The sequence below is a fragment of the Bubalus kerabau genome, chromosome 1 (assembly GCF_029407905.1).
Source record: "Bubalus kerabau isolate K-KA32 ecotype Philippines breed swamp buffalo chromosome 1, PCC_UOA_SB_1v2, whole genome shotgun sequence".
NCBI classification, from domain to species: domain Eukaryota; kingdom Metazoa; phylum Chordata; class Mammalia; order Artiodactyla; family Bovidae; genus Bubalus; species Bubalus kerabau.
In genome coordinates, this window is record NC_073624.1 from 240167759 (window position 1) to 240187556 (window position 19798).

The 19798-nt window shown below is 37.8% G+C and overlaps 1 protein-coding gene and 1 long non-coding RNA gene across 7 annotated transcripts in view; one reads left to right on the forward strand and one right to left on the reverse strand.

The window, feature by feature from the left end:
- Positions 1–2412: 2412 nt before the first annotated feature.
- RNF145 (ring finger protein 145) overlaps positions 2413–19798 on the reverse strand; it is a 64360-nt gene continuing 46974 nt past the window's right edge. For all 6 annotated transcript variants that reach the window (XM_055561054.1, XM_055561058.1, XM_055561062.1 and 3 more), the window contains 5 exons: positions 17574–17714; positions 14753–14935; positions 7844–7991; positions 6597–6953; positions 2413–4143 (listed from right to left, as the gene is read on the reverse strand). In XM_055561054.1, coding sequence (XP_055417029.1) covers positions 3646–4143; positions 6597–6953; positions 7844–7991; positions 14753–14935; positions 17574–17714 — 1327 coding nt within the window. In that variant the 3' untranslated portion in view covers positions 2413–3645. The remainder of the gene's footprint in view (positions 4144–6596; positions 6954–7843; positions 7992–14752; positions 14936–17573; positions 17715–19798) is intronic.
- Positions 4664–6793, forward strand: LOC129637099 (uncharacterized). The gene is made up of 3 exons (XR_008707338.1): positions 4664–4790; positions 4975–5087; positions 6680–6793. It is a non-coding gene; the product is annotated as an uncharacterized LOC129637099 (long non-coding RNA).

The window sequence follows — 19798 nt, forward strand, 5'->3', positions numbered from 1 at the left end:
GGACCACAGCTGTGGCCACGGGGTGGTAAGCAGAAAAGACATGGGTCCACTGCCAGGAGGAGCATGGACAGCCTTCCAGAACTTTTCACTTTGCCGTCACCACCAGGCAGGTCCAAGACAGTGATGGTTCCTTCAGCCTCGACACCTGAGCGCCTGTGCCAGACAGCACCTCACCTATGCAGGACTTGTGCAGTGTTTGTCATAAACCTTTGTTCTGAAGCACTGATATCTTGAGGGGTTTTGTTTTTTTTTTTAACTGCAACATAATCTTGCTCTCCGAACTGAAACCAAAGGATATGCACTGATATTTGTTATTGTTGGTATTATTATTTGTGTTATTTGTCCACCAGGCTGTTGAACTGAGTGGCTCATGTGACTTTTAAGTAGAACTGAGGTCTCTGTACTCTTAGGAGGTTAAAAAGTGTATGGTATTGTTAAACTGATGACAAAGTCATGAAAACACCTGAGAACTTTATGTCTACATGACAGCATCCTTTGATGCCAAAGGATGGCCGAGTTCACTGTGACATAAATAATTTTAGCTTCATATGCAATCTTATTCCTTCAAACAAGGCACCAGGAAGCTTAACATCTGAATACATACCTTTTACACAAGGGCTGATACCGGTTTAAATTCGAGATCACCTCTACATTCAACAGCGTAACTACACCACCAGAGGGAGCCATCTGCTCTGTTTTCTGCCTCGCCAGGACAACAGAGAAACTTCCAGCTACACCTGGAAATTCCTTTTGGTCTAGCCACTTCCTTTCTAAATGTAAAACCATGCTGGTGTTAGGCTAGTTGGATAGAATCACCAAGGAAGCTATGAAATGCATGTTCTCGGGTACCCCAAAGGTTGTTGACTCAGTAAGCCTGAAGTGGAGTTTGTGGATGCATGCTAAGTCACTTCAGTCATGTCTGACTCTATGGACAATAGCCCACCAGACTCCTCTGTCTGTGGGATTCCCCAGGCAAGAATACTGGAGTGGGTTGCTATGTCCTCTTCTCCTGCCCTCAATCTTTCCCAGCATCAGGGACTTTTCCAATGAGTCATCTGTTCGAATCAGATGACCAAAATACTAGAGCTTCATCATCAGTCCTTCCAGTGAATATTCAGGGTTGATCTCCCTGAAGACTGATTTGGGAGATTTTATTTTTGGGGGGCTCCAAAATCACTGCAGATGGTGATTGCAGCCATGAAATTAAAAGACACTTGCTCCTTGGAAGAAAAGCTATGATCAACCTAGACAGCATTTTAAAAAGCAAAGACAACAAAGGTCTGTCTAGTCAAAGCTATGGTTTTTCCAGTAGTCATGTATGGATGTGAGAGTTGGGCTATAAAGAAAGCTGAGCGCGTAAGAATGGATGCTTTTGAACTGTGGCATTAGAGAAGACTCTTGAGAGGCCTTGGACTGCAAGATCAAACCAATCAATCCTAAAAGAAATCAGTCCTGAATATTCATTGGAAGGACTGTTGCTGAAGCTCCAATACTTTGGCCACCTGATGCGAGGAACTGACTCATTGGAAAAGACCCTGATGCTGGGAAAGATTGAAGGCAGGAGGAGAAGCGGGCAACTGAGGATGAGATGGTTGGATGGCATCACCGACTCGATGGACATGAGTTTGAGCAAGCTCTGGAAGTTGGTGATAGACAGGGAAGCCTGGCATGCTGCAATCCATGGAGTCGCAGAGTCAGACACAACTGAGCAACTGAACTGAAGACTGATTTGTTTGATCTCCTTGCTGTCCAAGGGACTTCAGGAGTCTTCTCCAGTACCACAGTTTGAAGGCATCAATTCTTTGGCATTCTGCCTTCTTTACAGTCCAGTTCTCACAGCCATACATGACCACTGGGAAGACTGTAGCGTTGACTATACAGACCTTTGTCAGCAGAGTAATGTCCCTGCTTTTCAACAGTCTAGGTTTGTCATTGCTTTCCTGCCAAGAAGCAGTCGACTTCTGATTTCATGGCTGCAGTCACCATCCGCAGTGACTCTGGTGCCCAAGAAGAGGAAATCTATCATTACTTCCACCTTCTCCCCTTCTATTTGCCATGCAAGATGGAGGTGGACGCCAGGACCTTAGTTTTTTTAATATTTAGTCTTAAGCCAGCTCTTTCACTCTCCTTCACTCTCATCAAGAGGCTCTTTAGTTCCTCTTCACTTTCCGCATATCTGAGGTTGTTGATGTTTCTCCCGTCTGTCTTGATTCCTGCTTGTAACTCATTCAGCCAGCAGTGTAGAAGATTGCAAAGAACTGATCCTTTTCAGTCAAAAAGTTCTGCCATCTGCCGGGCATTTTCTGACAGGGATCAAGATATCAGAAGCCCAGTTGGATAAGCAAAACCTCCTAAGAAAAGAATTTCAGCAAGACACTTTACAATAAAAATCACCACAGGAATAAAACACTGTTATCTTCAAATTTAAATTTATTAAGACATTCAGCTATGTCAGTCTACATCCAAGTCTGCTACTAAAAATAAAATAAAGTCACATCCCACATTAGGAATACCAAGTTGAAAAACACTTTTTGAGCCAAGCCTATTGTATAAATAAATGACTAGTTTCTTTTCATATCAAAATTCCCATAAAAAATTACATTCCCCCCTCCCTAGTTCTACCTGTAACCATGATGAATGTAAAAATTTAAATATGACACATCCTTGTCAAAGAAAAGGTGCAAAGTCTATTAACAGCTTTAAAAGTGGCATTTGCAGAGTGTGATCATACGTTATGTACTCATTCCCCAAGTGCAAATATTGCCATAATTTAACACTGCTTTGATTCAGTTGCCAAGAACTAAACATTACACAGGATTGGAAAGTACACTCAGGGCCTTTCTCAGTGCCCTAAAGCCCTTCCCACTTTGGTCTCCTACACTAACGTGGACTCCAAAGTGTTCATTAGAGCTTTAGTTTACTTCACACAGCCAACACAGTATACAGTGTATTAACAAAAGTTTCATATACATCAAAATATTGAAGACTCCATCATAAAGTTCAAGAGTCTCGGATTACATGAATGCACCCGCAAGGCCCACGTGCCCACCCACCCCCTCCCCCAAAGCACATACGAAGTATGAGCGTGCTTCAATCTTTGAATACAATCAATGCTTTTATATCTTTGATTTCATTTCAGTGCTGTACAGATAATCACCTGACTGAGTTCCAATTAACTGAGGGGAAAGGGGGCGGAGGAAAAGGGCTGGTCACCACTCATACTCTGTAACAAGAACGGTCCTGTTCCGTAGAAAGTGAAGGGTCAGTTCCACCTCTGCCTGCTGCCTCCTGTGCCGTCCTCATGCTTGCCATCCTCCTTCCTTTAGCCCCTTTCAGATGCTCCAATCTGATTTTATTTATCCCTTACAAATCAGGGGCTGTTTCTGAAGTTCCTGAGGTTGAATTTTCTTGGCAAACCTCTACCGATGAACACCAGCATAGGATATATACATTTTGATTAGCATACACTGCAAAACTTCCTCCCCCAGTGTCAAGGGGATGAAAGCAGGGGGTCTCCACTGAGAGCACTTCCTGGATGAGATCCTTGGAATGTCAAGCTTCCTGCCTAATCACCTCATACATCCGCTCCTCAAATCTGAGCACGGATCCCACCGTGAGTTAACTTCATCTCCGGAGAGGGAAGTGCTACTCCTGCTGCTTCTCTTCTAGGCTGACCTCAACAGGAAGAGCTTCATCTTCTGCACCAGGAGGATTTTCCTTGGGATCACAAGTCCCTTCCTGGCTATCTGATCTTCTGGCAATGCCCTCGTCCTTATCCCTAGAACCTTCTTGTGCCCCAGGCCCCTGAGGTAGCTCCTGGCCTGGGGCTTCAGTACCTCCCTGGAGTGCGTGCTGCTCAGCTCCAGCGGGAGGCTGTGGAACGTCCTTATCCCTAGAACCTTCTTGTGCCCCAGGCCCCTGAGGCAGCTCCTGGCCTGGGGCTTCAGTACCTCCCTGGAGTGCGTGCTGCTCGACTCCAGCGGCAGGCTGTGGAACCAGGTCAGCGCCTAACCCAGGCAGCTGCGAGGAGTTCTTGAGGTGGCAGTGGCACAGAGGGCAGGTCTCCTGGACATACAGCCACTTTTTGAGACAGCCTGCATGGAAGAAGTGACTGCAAGGTGTGATCACGGCAGATTTCATGTCCTACAAAGGCGGGAAAGAGATACCTCATGAACGTCTGTTGTCTAAAACTTTTGCCGCTACGCATGTGTTCTAGTTCCAACTTTTCTTTCCTTTCCTACAAAGTCTCCATAGAAAATCTGTAACACAGATCTTACAATAAAACTCACTGTGTATGTTTGTAATAATCCTCTTGCCATCAGAGACCCCTTTATACAAACAAAACAAGAACCACTGGCTAAGCAATTTCTAAAAGGAAGTAAAAACCAAACATGAGGAAGAAACGACCTATGTAACTGGGTTCTGTCTTAGTGTGAACACAAAGGTATAAAACTGTAGCAGTACAATTACTGGGTCTCCACGAGTATAATCAGAACTTCAGGAAGTCTGATGAAGATGGGACTTTCTCCATTTTTCGCTTCTACACAGCTCAACAGATTATTCCATGACGAGATTATTGGCAAGGAGACAAAATCAGTCACATAACACCAGGGTATTGGCAAGGAAGTGGCAACTTCGTCAGGGACAACGTACATCCCAGTTTCTACAATACAAGCCAGTGTTTCTCGGCATGCATCAGAACCACCGGAGTGCTTGCTAACCATGCACATTCTGGGGCCACCCAGACCTTCTGATCTGGCTATCTGAAGATGGCATTCACAAATCCACAGGTACAGCAGGCCACCCATGGGACTTCAATGCACATTTAAGTTCAATAACCACTGGAATAAGCAGTGGTATACTTTACACTAATAGTCCCTGTGTAAGATATATTTGGGGAGGGAAAGCTGAGGATATGAAATTTAAATTATAACAATATACATTTGGTGAATCAACCATTAATTTTGTCTCAAGTCCCAAAACATGGAGTTGTGGCTATCGCAGAAATTCCTTGCCAAGAACCAGTAACACCTGGGAGTGGACTTTTAAGCAGAAAGCCATCCAAGGAAGAGCAGCCAGCTGGGAAGGTAAGCGATTCGAGTTTCGTTTTCTGTGTGGTGTCAGCAGGTAGTCCAGGCACCTCAAAAAAAGTGATGTGACAACAGGAAACACAAAAAGAGGACTCTCGAGTCCCAGAGACGGTATACTTAGACACCGGCAGCTGAAGCCAGTGTGCCTCAGATCTGTCTCTGCCGTGCTTTGTCCTGCATCCTACAAGGGCACAAAGAAGCCTACTGGGCACAAAGGAGCCAGAACGAAGACAATGGCCACTTAATCTGGGGGGAATCTACACTGCTCCTCCATCCCCTCAAATGCAAAACTAACCTGGAGAATATTCTTCTGCTAGGACCCCAAGTATGCTCTAGTAACAATCAAAAAGTGACAGCTGAATTTTACTATTGGGAAAAACTCCTCTTCCTGACAGTCTTAACACACAAGCACATAACATCTATGCTATAAAGCAGCTTGGAGCAAGTCCCTCCCCTATACACTCACTGACACTGTTAGTCACTCAATCGTGTCCGACTCTTTGTGACCCCATTTACTGTAGCCCAGCAGGCTCCTCTGTCCATGGGATTCTCCAGGCAAGAATACTGGAGTAGGTTGCCATTCCCTTCTCTAGGGGATCTTCCTAACCTAGGGATCGAGCCTAGGTCCCTTGCATTGCAGGTGGATTATTTACCATCTGAGCCATGAGGGAAGGCCGATACTATCCATAGTTTTCTTCCGTCAGCCTACACTCTTTTTTAAGAGTGACTGTAAAGGAACAGCTTGTGTTGTCACCCAGGATTTCTGCCCGTATTTCCTACAGTACGGTTTAACTTGAGAAGCTGCTGTCACCCTCCTGCACAGGTGACTGCTGACTCAAGTCCAGGGCTGTTGTATGTTATTGCTCTGTCTCCAAGCTGATTTCAATACTATCTTTCAATTCCTGATAGAAGGCAGTCATCCTCTACGGAGGGCTCTTGTACCAAAGATGTCAGGGAGGCCACCTGTAATGTACACCGACTGGCTGCCTCTACTGTATCTCCTGCCCCCACTTCCACACAGAACCTGCACTCACCTCAGACACCCCTCAACTATACAGAAGCACTGCTCTCTCCACCTACACTAACTGTATGAATGAACATTTATTCCCCACCCGGAAATACCAGAAGGGAAAGAGTCCGAATCTTGGCACACCACTTTTCAGAAGTTGCTGACTCCTGATTGTTAGTCTATATTTGATAGTACATATATATGTGTGAGTGTGTATATACTATATATATTTATATATATTCAGGAGTAAATATAAAATACACCTGACCTGTTTTTCCTTTATTTATGGGTGAGCAATAATGTTGAAAATAACAGTAAATTAGAACTTCAGGGACTAAATTTAAAACTTACTTTTGAAATAAACTGGAAATATTTTATCAGGTTTTTAATAATTTCTGAGGCCCACTATTTTTCACCCAGGAAATTTAACTTGAATTTGAATAATGTGGTTAAAGTCCCGCAGGCCCACCCAAATGGCTTCTTACTGCAAGAGTTACCTGATAACAGATGGCACAAATATCGTTGTGCTTCTCCAGCTGCTCCTTCGTAGCAATGGGTAATGATTTAATCTTATTCACAGCGTCCCTGCGGAGCAGGAAGCTCTTCCACCCCAGCTGGGCCCGAAGCCACACATTATAGTAGGAATGGATGAAGATGATCATTGAGCCCATCACTGTCCATTCTCCAAAGATGGTCTCTGAGACGCCATAGGCCACCACGCATAGGGCCACAAGAAACTCCAGCAGGCGGTAAGTGCCATTCACATAGTAGATGACATCATCCATGTTTTCTACTGGCTCCTTTCTGAATTCCTCGACCATAAATAAGACATAAATAAAAAGTGTTCCCAGAACCTGGGGGAAAAAAAAAAAGGTATGCATATAATCACTACAAAAAGTTTTTCACAGACTTTAAACAATAACATATTACTAATACCTTTAGGATGCTAGATTTAATGTGCAGAGGAGACAGTGATGTAATTAAAATGTGGGTGATCTCAGTAATGCAGATCTTTGATACTGAAAAGGACCCTGAGTTAACTTTCCTAATGATGATTCTGATTAGTAATCAGTCTTCTCTGACTTATCCTTTCCCCTGCTCTCCAAGCCCTCAAAATTCTACCTGAATTTTCCTAATTCTGTTATTCACGCCTGTTCCTCAACTTTCGAAGAACCTTTACTTCTACAAGGAACAATGAATAAATCTGTATCACCAGTGCTGCATTATTTGTTACTGATTAGGCAACCAAGCTCCACTTGCAAGTTACAATAAGCTTATCCATTCCATGGTAATAGTTTGTATGTATATGTGTGTGTAAAGTACATGTCTATGTATCATGTCTGTGTACATCATATCTCTGTAATACATACACAGATATCATACATTTATATACATTATGAAATTATGGATATTTTCAAATAGGCATTTACTTAAAAATGTGTTCCAAACAAGCACTAAAATCTTTTAATATTTTATAGTTACTTATGTATTCAAGGTTTTCATGACAGTTCTATGCCATACCATTTTGAAAAAGAGATATTGCAAAGTTTAACAATCTTGATTAAAAAAATGCAGTGACTTAGATTGGCCTAGTACTTCAATAACCTCTAGTAAAGAGCATGGGAAGGAATCACCTAAAAAGTCCACTTCTAATTGTTAATTTTGAAAAAGTTTGTAATTCCTTTTCTGGAAGGAAAAATAAGAAAGTTATTTATTATACAAAGTTCATTAATCCTGGACTTACCTGAAGAGAGGTGAGAATGCTGCTAGAAATAATGATAAGAAGCCAAAAATCCATGTGGAAAAACTGGCAAATCATGTAAGCCATATAAGCAGGGAATACCAGTAAAAATAAACAAAGGCTCACTGCACGGAAGTGTTTCCATAAACTCCTGAAGAAAGAAAAGTATTCTTTTAACGTGTCAGTCACCCAGCAGGACAACCCACAGGTCTTATGCCATGCTTCAATTTCACATTTTACCACACACCCTTCTCCAAGTCACAGGGCTAGATTTCAGGGCAAGTCATGTCCAAGGTATGGTACTTCCAAGAACATGACTGATTTCTTTTCCCTTAACCTGGGGCACTCAGTCAGTTGCCAAGTACTACCAATTCCTTTTTTTTTTCCCTCAATAGTTTGCTTTCAGTCTCATTCCCACTCCTAGCAATTTCAAAGCAATTTCAGGCTTTCACAGCATTAAACCTTAACAGATTTGACAGTAATTTGCTTTCTTAAGTCATGACATCCTCTCCTCACCCGCAACACCCTTGATGAAAATCTCTGCGGCCATCTGTGTGGCCATTAAGTGCAGTGTTACTGAAAGGAATGGCCCTCGATGAGCAGGCATATTACCCCTCACATGTGCTGAGGATGAGGAAAAACAAGGAACCATGTTAATCTAAGACCTATTAGCTGATTGTCCTCCCTTCTTGCCCCTATTCCTGAATAGATTAATCATCCTAAAGCTCAACTAGCATAATACTGTCAATACCTTCTCTAAACTTCCTAGCCTCCATCTGAGGGCCTCCACTCCCAATTTTTTGGCTCAAACTCATCAACATCTGTCCTTCACTATAAGCAATGATGGCTAATTGTCTTCCCAGAAAAACACAAGCAGTCTTAAACATCCCACCAGAAATGTCTCCATCCCATCTTGTTTTCTAAACCCTTTCAATCAGTTCAAGCTAAACAAATTTATTTATACAGGTAATGCAATTTTTTCCCCAGGAATTACCTAGCCTCTAAGAATTCTTAACACCTGTACCAAACAATCATACAATGAACTGAAGCACTGTTTCTTTCAATATATATTTATATATAATATGTATTTTATATATCATATACATCTAAATACCTTTATTTATATTTTTACTTTATATTATTTAATTAAACATATTTTTATATATGTACGAACATTAACAAAAAAAAGTCTTACTGTCCAAATTTAAACTGCTTGAAAAATATGATAACTTCAGCTCCTGAGCACAAAGTCATGTTTGAAGTAAGTGCCAAATAAAACCTGAAAATTATTTCTGCTTGAAATTTTTCAAACTACTTTCCATCTATGACTACCTTTTCTTACCTACCCATCTATCCACTCAAGTGCAAAGCCCTATGATGTAAGCAGGACAAAAGCTTACCATAATTATTACACACAAGAATAGTTACACATATAATGTTATGCTTTTAACACACACAACATATCAAGAGATTCCTTAGATTTCAGCTTTTGGTTCCATTTGAACCCTCCTTCCTATCAACAGTGGAATAGACAGCAGGAGCCCCCTGGTTATCACAAAAAAAGGAACATAATCTTTTCTTTTGTTTACATCTTCATACACTGTAATATTCTAATAGATAATTCCTTAAATATATTCCAAATTTAATACAGACTGTATATCGATTTCTAAAAGAAAAATGACACAACCCTCCAACAGCAACTGCCTTAAGCAGAACTTTGAAAAACTCTATTTATGCAAAAAAAAAAAAAAAAAAGGTAGGTATGATTTTCACCTCCTACAAATTTATTGCTTACTTTATATTGGGTTGGCCAAAAAGTTCAGCCCAGTTTTTCCATGCCACCATGGAAAAAATCTGAACACAAACTTTCTGGCCAACCCAATATATTCAATTTATAAGCCATTTGATGATGGAATGACTTATTACTCCAACAAGGGATTTAAAAAGATGCTGGGTAATTCCACTTACCGGGACAAATAAAAGCCAAAGCTGGAGTAATTTTGTAACATAAGGACCACAAATCTAGAAATCAGCGTGAGCCCCAAACAGCTGTCCCCTCTCTTAAAAATAAAACTCAATTATAATCTATGTAAACTGAACACTGAGACTTAAATCATTTAATGATTTCCTATAAAACAAACCCAGATTATTTAAAAACATTATAAGAAAATGTGAATTTCAACCAAAATAATTTAAAGTTCATGGCTACAACAAAATTATGCTGCTTTAATTAAATATCAGCATCTATGATATGTTCTCAGATCCATTCAAAGTATTGCAAGGGAGACAGAGGAGCAGCATAAATCATCCTCCCTACCTTTATTATAACATGGGGCGGGGGAGGAAAAGAAAGAACACAAGTGCTGTAGTGCGTGGGACTGTCCACATTAGCAATTCTAATTAGAAGAACGTAAATTATCATTGTGGTTAAAATTAAAGCGAGGTACTTTGGAAAGTGTTTTACAGCTTTTCCTGTCAAACATGTTTCTTATGAGATGTTAAGGGACAAACTTAAACTGCCACTGTAGCTCTGCTTTGAGATTCCAAACTTTTATTAAAAAAAAAAAAAAAAAGCAGACAGAAAGGAATTATTGTAACAACAGCTATAATAGGGCAATTTGCCTGAAAACTTTAAGCGTATTCTTCAAAATCAAGCTAGCTATGATCCACTTACATAATGTAGGTATATATTTACATATTATACATGTACACAGAAAAATACAAAACTATGCTAACAGTTTTAACCTATGTCTAATTTCTGTTTTATATACACACAAACATTATATACATATATATCCTTATTTCGGTTAAAATTAAACAAAAATCTAATTTAAAATTAAAAGTAAAAAGTATAGCATAAAGTGATACTGGAAATTCGTTCCATTAACAGGTTAAGTACTACACAGTGAAAAATAGTTTTTTTAATTCACCTCAGTCCATTTCATTTAAATGTTGATCATTTAAAAATCTGCTATATAATTTGAATAGATAGACTATAGTTGTAAAATTTCATGCTAACAACTATAATCAAATTTACAGATAAAAGTAACAATTATATCTATAGCTAAAACTATCTGAGGCACCTTTTTAAGTTAAACACTGGAAATTACCTCTAGTCCAACCAATGCCAAAGACACGTGAGGATGTTCCCCTAATAATTACCTCCTTTGTAACAGAGATAAGTAGTATTTCAGTATTACCTTTTAACAGTTCTTCTAACTTGGAGAATTAGGACATTCTTCATTTCCCTTTTTCAATCCCCAGTGCAGTTAACTGAATTAATCATAATCTTCGATTCAGAATACACTATCTTTATTGGTCTGTGCAAGTCCCTCTTTTTATTATTAATAATAATCCAATCAGCAATTTTAAATACCTAAACTTTAAAAGGCATTTACACCCTAAGTATTTACACCTGAAGGACTGATGCTGAAGCTGAAACTCCAATACTTTGGCCACCTGATGTGAAGAACTGACTCATTGGAAAAGACCCTGATGCTGGGAAAGATTGAAGGTGGAAGGAGAAGGGGACAACAGAGGACGAGATGGTTAGATGGCATTACCGACTCAACAGACATGAGTTTTAGCAAGCTCTGGGAGTTGGTGATGGACAGGGAAGCCTGGCACACTGCAGTCCATGGGGTCGCAAAGTCAGACACAACTGAGCGACTGAACTGAACTGAAACTGTAACAAGCATTCATGAACCCATCTCTCTGTAAAAAAGAGAGGGCCTGGACCATAATCTACTCTAAGCGTGAGGCAGCTGGCCTATTCCAGGACCTGCCTCCCTTCACCCAATGAAACCATTTCATGAATCCTGTGCTCTTCACTCACTTGATTACTTCCTTTTCTATAGTGCTGTTTCATCCACATGTATTCCTAAAGAGTGTATTTTAAAATTCTAACATAAAAATGACATTCTACATTGTCATCTTTCTTGATTTACTTATATACTGCTATGAACCATTCATAATGCTTAATGTGTCACTAATGCTTTTAACATTCCACTGTGTCTATTATCACACTGATTCACCTCCTTTCCTGTCTGATTAGTGTATGATTTGCTCCCAGGTTTTTGGTATTGTGAAATTGTGCTATGAACATTCTTCTACATGTCCCTCCTGAACATGTGCAGAATGTCTTGAGTATGTACATAGGAGAAAATGCTAGTTTCCCAAAGTGATTACACTAATTTACATTCCCACCAGAAACCTAACATCCTAGGACCTATGTTTCCTTCTACCTTAGATATCAGCTGACATTCTTCTCTCTCTCTTCTTTTTAATTTTTTAACAAAGTTTACTTATCTATTTGGCTGTTCTGTATCTTAGTTGCAGCATATGGGATCTAGTTCCCTGACCAGGGACTGAACCCAGGCTTCACGCTTTGGTAGCGCAGATTCTTAAACACTGGACTACACCAAGTCCCTCCCGCTTTCTTGTTTCCTTTCTATTATTTATTCATTGACACTTCCATGGGTTCAAAACAGTAACTCAGAGAGGTCTTGATTCACATTTCTTTGACCACTAAAAACAGTGAACCTCTCTTCATAGTCATTGTTTGCTCTTTCACTAAAAGCCTGATGGGGTATTTTAGCCACTTCACTCCATGATCTGAGTTGTTTATATATTCTAGATACTAATTCTTGGGCAAGTGTGAATACTATAAATATCTTCTCCCAGTTTGTAACCATCATGTCTAATTTAAGTTACCTTTAGGTTTAGAAAATGTTATTAATTTTAATAATTTATCACTTTTCTTTCATAATCATAGTCATTCTTAGCCTTTTCACAACCAGCTCCATCAGTTTAACAATTTTTTTTTTCCTCCTTGAAGGTCTAAAATATACTACTCTATGCAGATTTAATTTTTTATTTTGACATTTAAGCCTCTACAATTTTGGAGCTAATTCTTTTGTTTACGGCTATGATATAGGAATCCAATTCCATCCTTTTCCAAATAGAAATCATTTTTTTTCCAGCTACATTACACGACCACCTGCCCCCATCACCTAACATGCCCCTTCTGTCATGCACCAAAGGTCCATATATACATGGACTTGCTTGGGGGCTCCATTCCATTGGTCAAGTTGTCTGTACCTGAGTCAATTATTATAAAAATGTCCTAGTATCTCCTGTTGTGAGTGAAATAAACTTTATCTTTCTCAAGTTGTCTGTTTTGATTTCAATATGGATTTATACTGGCTTCAAAGAAGGGGAAGGGCTGGGAGGAAGGTTCTTTCTATGATTTGGAAGTCTGTTTAAAGCATGGGTATCTGATCCTTGGATGTCTGGCAGCACTTGCCTCGCCTGTAAAGCCACCTGGGTCAGGATGTTTACCTTTTGTTTCCATTTCTGTAACAGTTACAGAACTAGCCAAGCTTTTCAATTCTTGAGTCAGGTCTGGTACGTAATATTTTTCTCACAACTTTTCCATTTCTTTTTTTTTTTTTTTTAAAAAAAAAAAACGTACTGCCATTTAACTCATGGGAAAGAACAGAACCCAACTGTTCATTCCCATCTCATCCTCTCACAGCCAGGAGCTTCACTTGCCTCAGGCTAATAATGCTGCTATATACAAACAAGAGTAACAGTGACCCCCATCCAAAATTGCCACTCCACACCCACACAGAGGGCTTCACACAGGGCTTCTCAGTCTTGCTCCTTTCCCTCTAAATTTCCTCTGCATTTGGTCTCAGAGGGAAGAAGTCAGTAATGACGCTAGTTCAGCACCCTGGAAAGACCCAGAACTGGATTTACTGATCCTTATGGCACTGAAATTATGATCTTTTTTCCTCTTTCCCAAACTTTCTATAGTATTGTATTAGTCCTCTAACTAGTATAGTTAATAATACTAAAGGATACTGCCAGAGATGACAAAAGAGTAGTTGAACTTTGGTCAAACAATTTAAATGACTATTTAACTGAGTTCACCATTGAATTCAACATCTTAAAAGCTTCTATTGAGAAATTCTAAACCTCAAAACTAAATCTCAAATAATTATAATGATTTAAATTATCTGAAACATATCCAAGAGTTTATTTAAATTGACTCTTTCAGCCATTTTACCACTTGAGAAAGTTTTCAGAATGTTTGACAATATGGGATACGGGGATAGAAAGGTAAACCTAATTTGGAGTGTTTTTAAACTCTTCTGTCAAAATTCTATCTCCCCCAAGGCTGCCTGCTCCCTTACTCATAATGTACCACCAAAGAAGCAATTAAATCAGGTTATTTCAATAATCAGAATGTACAGAAGGATGCTGGAAAAAAATAGTGGCACTGAATTTAAGCAATTCTTTATAGCATGTCCTTATATAAATTACCATAAGCCAAAATGGTATCTTAAAGAGCTAAATCATAATTGGCTTTTATTCATTCAGAAAATTTTTATGAGATGAATGAATTTGAATCCAGTTGGTCCCATAATGTGTCAAGAATCCCCATTATAACCTCAGTTAGTTGCAAACAAGCCATCAGGTAAGAATGTAAAAATTTCATTAATGCTTGACAATCTTTATTTTTCTCTTCTTTGTTTGTAGTTCCTCAATGTTTCTCCTCCTTTAGTACTTTAGTACACAGAATAAAACTGTATATTATTTGTTACATTTACTGAACTAAATTTTATGCTTTATATTATTTCAAAACTGGATAAATATAAAAAAGTATTACATTTCTCCAAAGAAGAAAAGCTGATTTGTAAATTACTTAGCCTTTAATGTGACTTTTAACTATAGAAATGTTGAAGGAAAAACAACAGAAAAAGTCAAACACATATTAAAAAAATAAATTTGTTAATAAGCTAATACCAATTATTCATATTATCTTCTGTATCTAAACAAAATCTAAATCTTCAGGCAATGAACTCATGTAAAGAATACAACAAAAATGTCTTTTAGGAAGTTTCTTACTTGTCTCTAGATGCTCCCAGCGCCAAAACAATAGGATCTGCAATCTCTAACATAGACTGAAGAATAGAAGCTACAACAATGAAAAGGATAATACTGAGCAGGAATGCCCGGTGAACAACCTGCAGTTCTATCAGACCAGTCTGTACCGCCAGGATTAACAGCGTAACTCCTTCTGTCATGCCCCTGGAAAAGCGTACATTTTCAGAAAAACAAACAGTAATCAGAATCACATTTAATTTTGAGAGAAAATAATCCAAAGGCTTAGACTATTGTTACATATTTCTGCTCTATTCTTAGACAAAACACCTGATCAGAATATTAATGTCAATGTAGTAATATATAATCATAATGTATCACTACATATGCAAAACATAATAGCTATAATTTCAGCATATAGTGAGGAGAACTAAAGCAATGTCTAAGATAAGTAAAAGTGCTCTAACCAGGCTTTGCTAATGAGCCAGATACCCCTAGCATTCTTAGCTAGCCACTGAATTATATACACTCATATTATGAACTGGGCTTCTCAGGTGGTGCTAATGGTGCCTGCCAATGCAGAAGACGTAGGAGACAGGTTCCATCCCTGAGTCAGGAAGACTGCCTGGAGGAGGAAGTGACAACCCACTCCAGAGACCCTGGCCAGCTACAGTCCACAGGATCTCAAACAGTTGCACATGACTGAAGTGACTTAGCACGTGTGTTATGAACTATCTCCTGATTATAAAATACAGAACCATTAGGTCAATGTCTGTATAATCTTTGGGTAGGAAATGTCTCTTTAAGAAGTCCATAAGAACCAGAGACATAAATACAAATACTTTTTTTGAAATTCAATTTCTTTATGGAATATATATACAAAGTCCTAAGACCTTTTTATCCTAATGACTTGAATTCTGAAGGATCTGGCAAATAAACGAGAAATGAGCAAAGGACAGGTACAGTTTTCAAATCCACAAATTAGCAAATATTTCAAAGTTTGATGATCAAAGTACTGACAAGGAATGTAAAAAAATATGAGCCAACTAATGTTGAGATATAAATAGGTAAAACATTTCTGGAGAAGAATTTGCTAATAAATTTAAAATTACATACCCTTCAATTCAATAATCTTACTGGTAATTTACCCTATGGATGTAGTACAAAAAGATTTTTAGGATATACAGATACGAAAAAGTGAATAATGGAACACGTTATGTGTTATGGGGATATAATCAGTAAAATCCATGAAAAATTAAGTAGGACAAACAATCTGATGTCTTCAACAAATAAAATTAAAGGGAAAAATATAGAGATAACAGGGACCTAAATATTGAAAAAAACTTGACAGGCATACCCAACCTCTGAAATATGGGCCTTATCTGGATCCTGAGTTGAGCAAACAAAATGTTTTTTACAATTCAGGCAGATAATTAAGGAAATACAAACACCAACTGGGTATTTGATGTCAAGGAATTCTTCTATTAGAAATGAATGCTCTATTTAGTTACGTTTTTTTCCTAAAGGATTCAGAGGTAAAATAATACTGTATCTGGAATTTGCTTCAAACAAATGCAGCTAGGTTATGGGACAAAACAAGTGGAATGGATGGGATACACAGCACAGGACCCTGGCCACATCACTGGAGGTGGGTGCTAGGCACATGCATGGGCGTTCACTTTACTATTTTCTCAACTTTTTTGGTTTAAAATTTTCCTATGTAAGGGTTTTAAAAAAGAGACGTGAACAAAGATACTGATAGTACCATTATTTAAATAGCCAAAAAAAAAAAGAGAGATACATTATTTTTGTAATAATATGCATTCATCAAAAAGAATGAGATGTATCTGATGTGTTGACATAAAAACAAAATATAAGAAACCTATCTAAGCCATGACAAACTAAGGTACAGAACAATATGTATAGTATGTGGAAAAGAATATGTATCTATGTATATATACATACTTTTCCCTATAAGAAATTTTTAAAATCACCACCTGTAGCTGTTACCTTTGTGCAGGGGAAATGGGAAGTACGAGGAGAAAGTTGTCATTTTCCCTTTAGTGCTCTTTGAATGGTATGAGTTTTGTGAACTTAAACAAGAATTATTTTTCTTTCTTGCTCCCACCCACTCTTTTCATTATAAAGGTGTTAGCTGGGACTGGCAGGAAAATTATGGAGCATACATTTTTTTCTTTTCTGTCATCAAAAAACTAATATACAACAAAATAAAAATTTCCTCTCAATTTACAAGGTACTTGGCATCTACTACTTCTGAAATACCCCATAAAGATTTAAATACTTCAAGAGGTTATGTAAACTTAAATAAATAAAATCAGTAAACCTCTATATTAATTAAGGTAACAGGAATCATGACAAGTTCTAGAGATAGCTTCCTAACACCAGATCTCAGTGATTTAGTAACAACTGGAATAACTATTCTGCATCCTCATTAATGTGTCTTTTGAAACTTCAATTGGTATAAAAATTATGTTCAAACATAAAAAATACAAATCTTTAAGGGAGTACCCAATATAGAAATCTGATTTTAGCAGAGTGACACAAATTCAAAATGGGAAAAAGCTATCAAAAATCTCTTAAATAAATCTAAGAAAGGAAAAGTATCTAATATACATGTTATGTACATACAATAAAAATACAATCTTTTATACATAGAAATTTAGGTTTTTAATAGCATGTTAACCCAAATATAGCAACCATTTCCCCAGAAAAAGTCCTCAAAATTCCATTTCCTCTAAAATTCATCAACAAAGAAATTCATCATTATTTCTTTAAGTTAGATAAGATTTAAATTTCTAGAGCTGTTCGGAGCAAAAAGACTTACCGATTCATGGCAGGATCATTCATGAAAGCTCGGTAACCTTGCAAGTAAAACTTGCAAAGTGTCAGAACACCCAAGGCAACAAAAGAAACCGTGAAGACCAAACCCAAAAGTGAGTAAGGAGTGCTGCAGCATTCAGCAATACTAGAAAAAAAAAGGAGGCGGGGGGGGATATTGACAGATAAAAATTGTTTACCTAAAGTTAAAACATCTTAGGCCTTTAAATAACCTCAAAGTTTGATCTTACCCTCAATGAAAACACCCAAAATCTGAGATGAGATCACCTAACCACTCTGTTACACTAATTTAAATCCACTCTCATTATTATCCTAACCTCATTTTCTCTTTGGCAAGTATTTAGTATATAGCACCAAATCTGAAACAGTCTTTTATTTTTATTTATCTATCATCTCCTTCAAAGGTAGTAAAACTTGAAGGGCCTAAACCTTGTTCCAAGCTTAAGAAATATTTAATTAACATACTGATAATATTCAAAGGAAACTCATATGGTTGCCCATTTTTCCTTCTGAAAAGTTCTGGCTGTTCAAATTGATCAGACTGTACTGCTAATGTGGTTACTCATCAAAATGCCTTCTTTGATCACACTGTTACAGGGCCTATGTTGACACTGCAGCTCCCAACACCTCTCATCCAACAGTGGCTTTAAGTGCTTTATACCTGAACTTATGTTTAGGTAAATGCATTCTTTTTCTGGGTTATTTCAAAAGTTAAGTCCAAGAAGAGACCCAAGACCATTTAAAAATAATTTTAATGCCAATTTTTAATAAGGAGAACTGGACTTACACTAAATCTTGAAAATACTTTCATGTTTTATAGAAATACATTCAATACTTTCATTGAACATATTAGAAAATAATTTAACATTTTGCAAATATATGTAACATTATATACCATTAATTTGGATCTAGCATTTACAAAACAACTAATAAAAAAGGTTCAAAGCATAGTATCTCAAGTTTTAAAATTTCAATGAAGAATTTCATTTGCACTGATGAGGAATTCATTCAGGCAAATCAGTATCTGCCCTTCACTCTGTAGCTCCTTGCCTCTGCTACTTTTGCACAACTGCTTTTAAAGTTACTTTTTATGTGAAAACATCTAATTTCATGTAGACCAGTGTGCATTATGATGTGGAAAAAAAAAAGTTTGGTTTTTAGGAGCTGATCATGATAGTTCACAGCTAAAGAATAAAAAATTTTATGGCATTCTTATACATCTAATTTCTGCAATGTTTGATATTTTTCTCAGAAAAATCATTATATAACATGTTTCAACAAATTGCCCAGTAATTTAAAAATATGAGGATCATGGCTATAAATAACACTAAAAATTTTACTTCATTCCCATTGGAGAAGTCTGAAAATTTTACTGTATGGTCATACAGTTTCTCTTTTCTTGTGTCCATCTATATTTAAAGAAATCTTTTACACCCAAACAGTACGATTTAATTACGTTTTCAAGAGGAGCACATTCTTTCAGTCTTACTTTAAAAGAGTGTGGTGACATTTTTCAAAAGAGTATAATAAAGAACACAAAAGGTTTCAACCTAGCTTTGGGGAAGTGAAAGAGGTTGGGAAATTTATAAAATTTTTCTTCCCTTCTCTCGTCAATGAGACACTTTATTGATTTTAGTTTCTATTTCCTGGCTGCAAAAAAAGTCTTCTTTTTGCTTTTCAGTTTGTTTGCTGTGTTTTGTTGGTTTGTTTGAGTCAGGGTATTATGGTAAACTTGAGATCCTTTTTGTAAGTTAACTTGTTCTTTGGCAAGGCAACACATACACACACACGCAAACTGGCACACAAGACCATCAAGAAGGACAAAGAGCAATGCTTAGAGATACATGTTAAAGAACCACACAGGAACTTCTCTATTACAAATTAAAACAGTCTTATACTAAGAAGCAGCAATCTATCCCATGTATGGAAAAGGAATAGACAAGAAAATTATTTGGCAAGATGTCTAAGCCTCACCTAAAATCTCAGCATTATTTTCTTACTCCATGAGCCCAAATGCATTCACAGCTTTTTGATTTGTTAAGCCTCTTACACTATAATATGCTTCATTTGATCGTGCTTCACAATGGATAATCAGTTCGGTTCAGTCACTCAGTTGTGTCCGACTCTTTGCAACCCCATGAATCACAGCACACCAGGTCTCCCTGTCCATCACCAACTCCTGAAGTTTACCCAAACTCATGTCCATCAAAA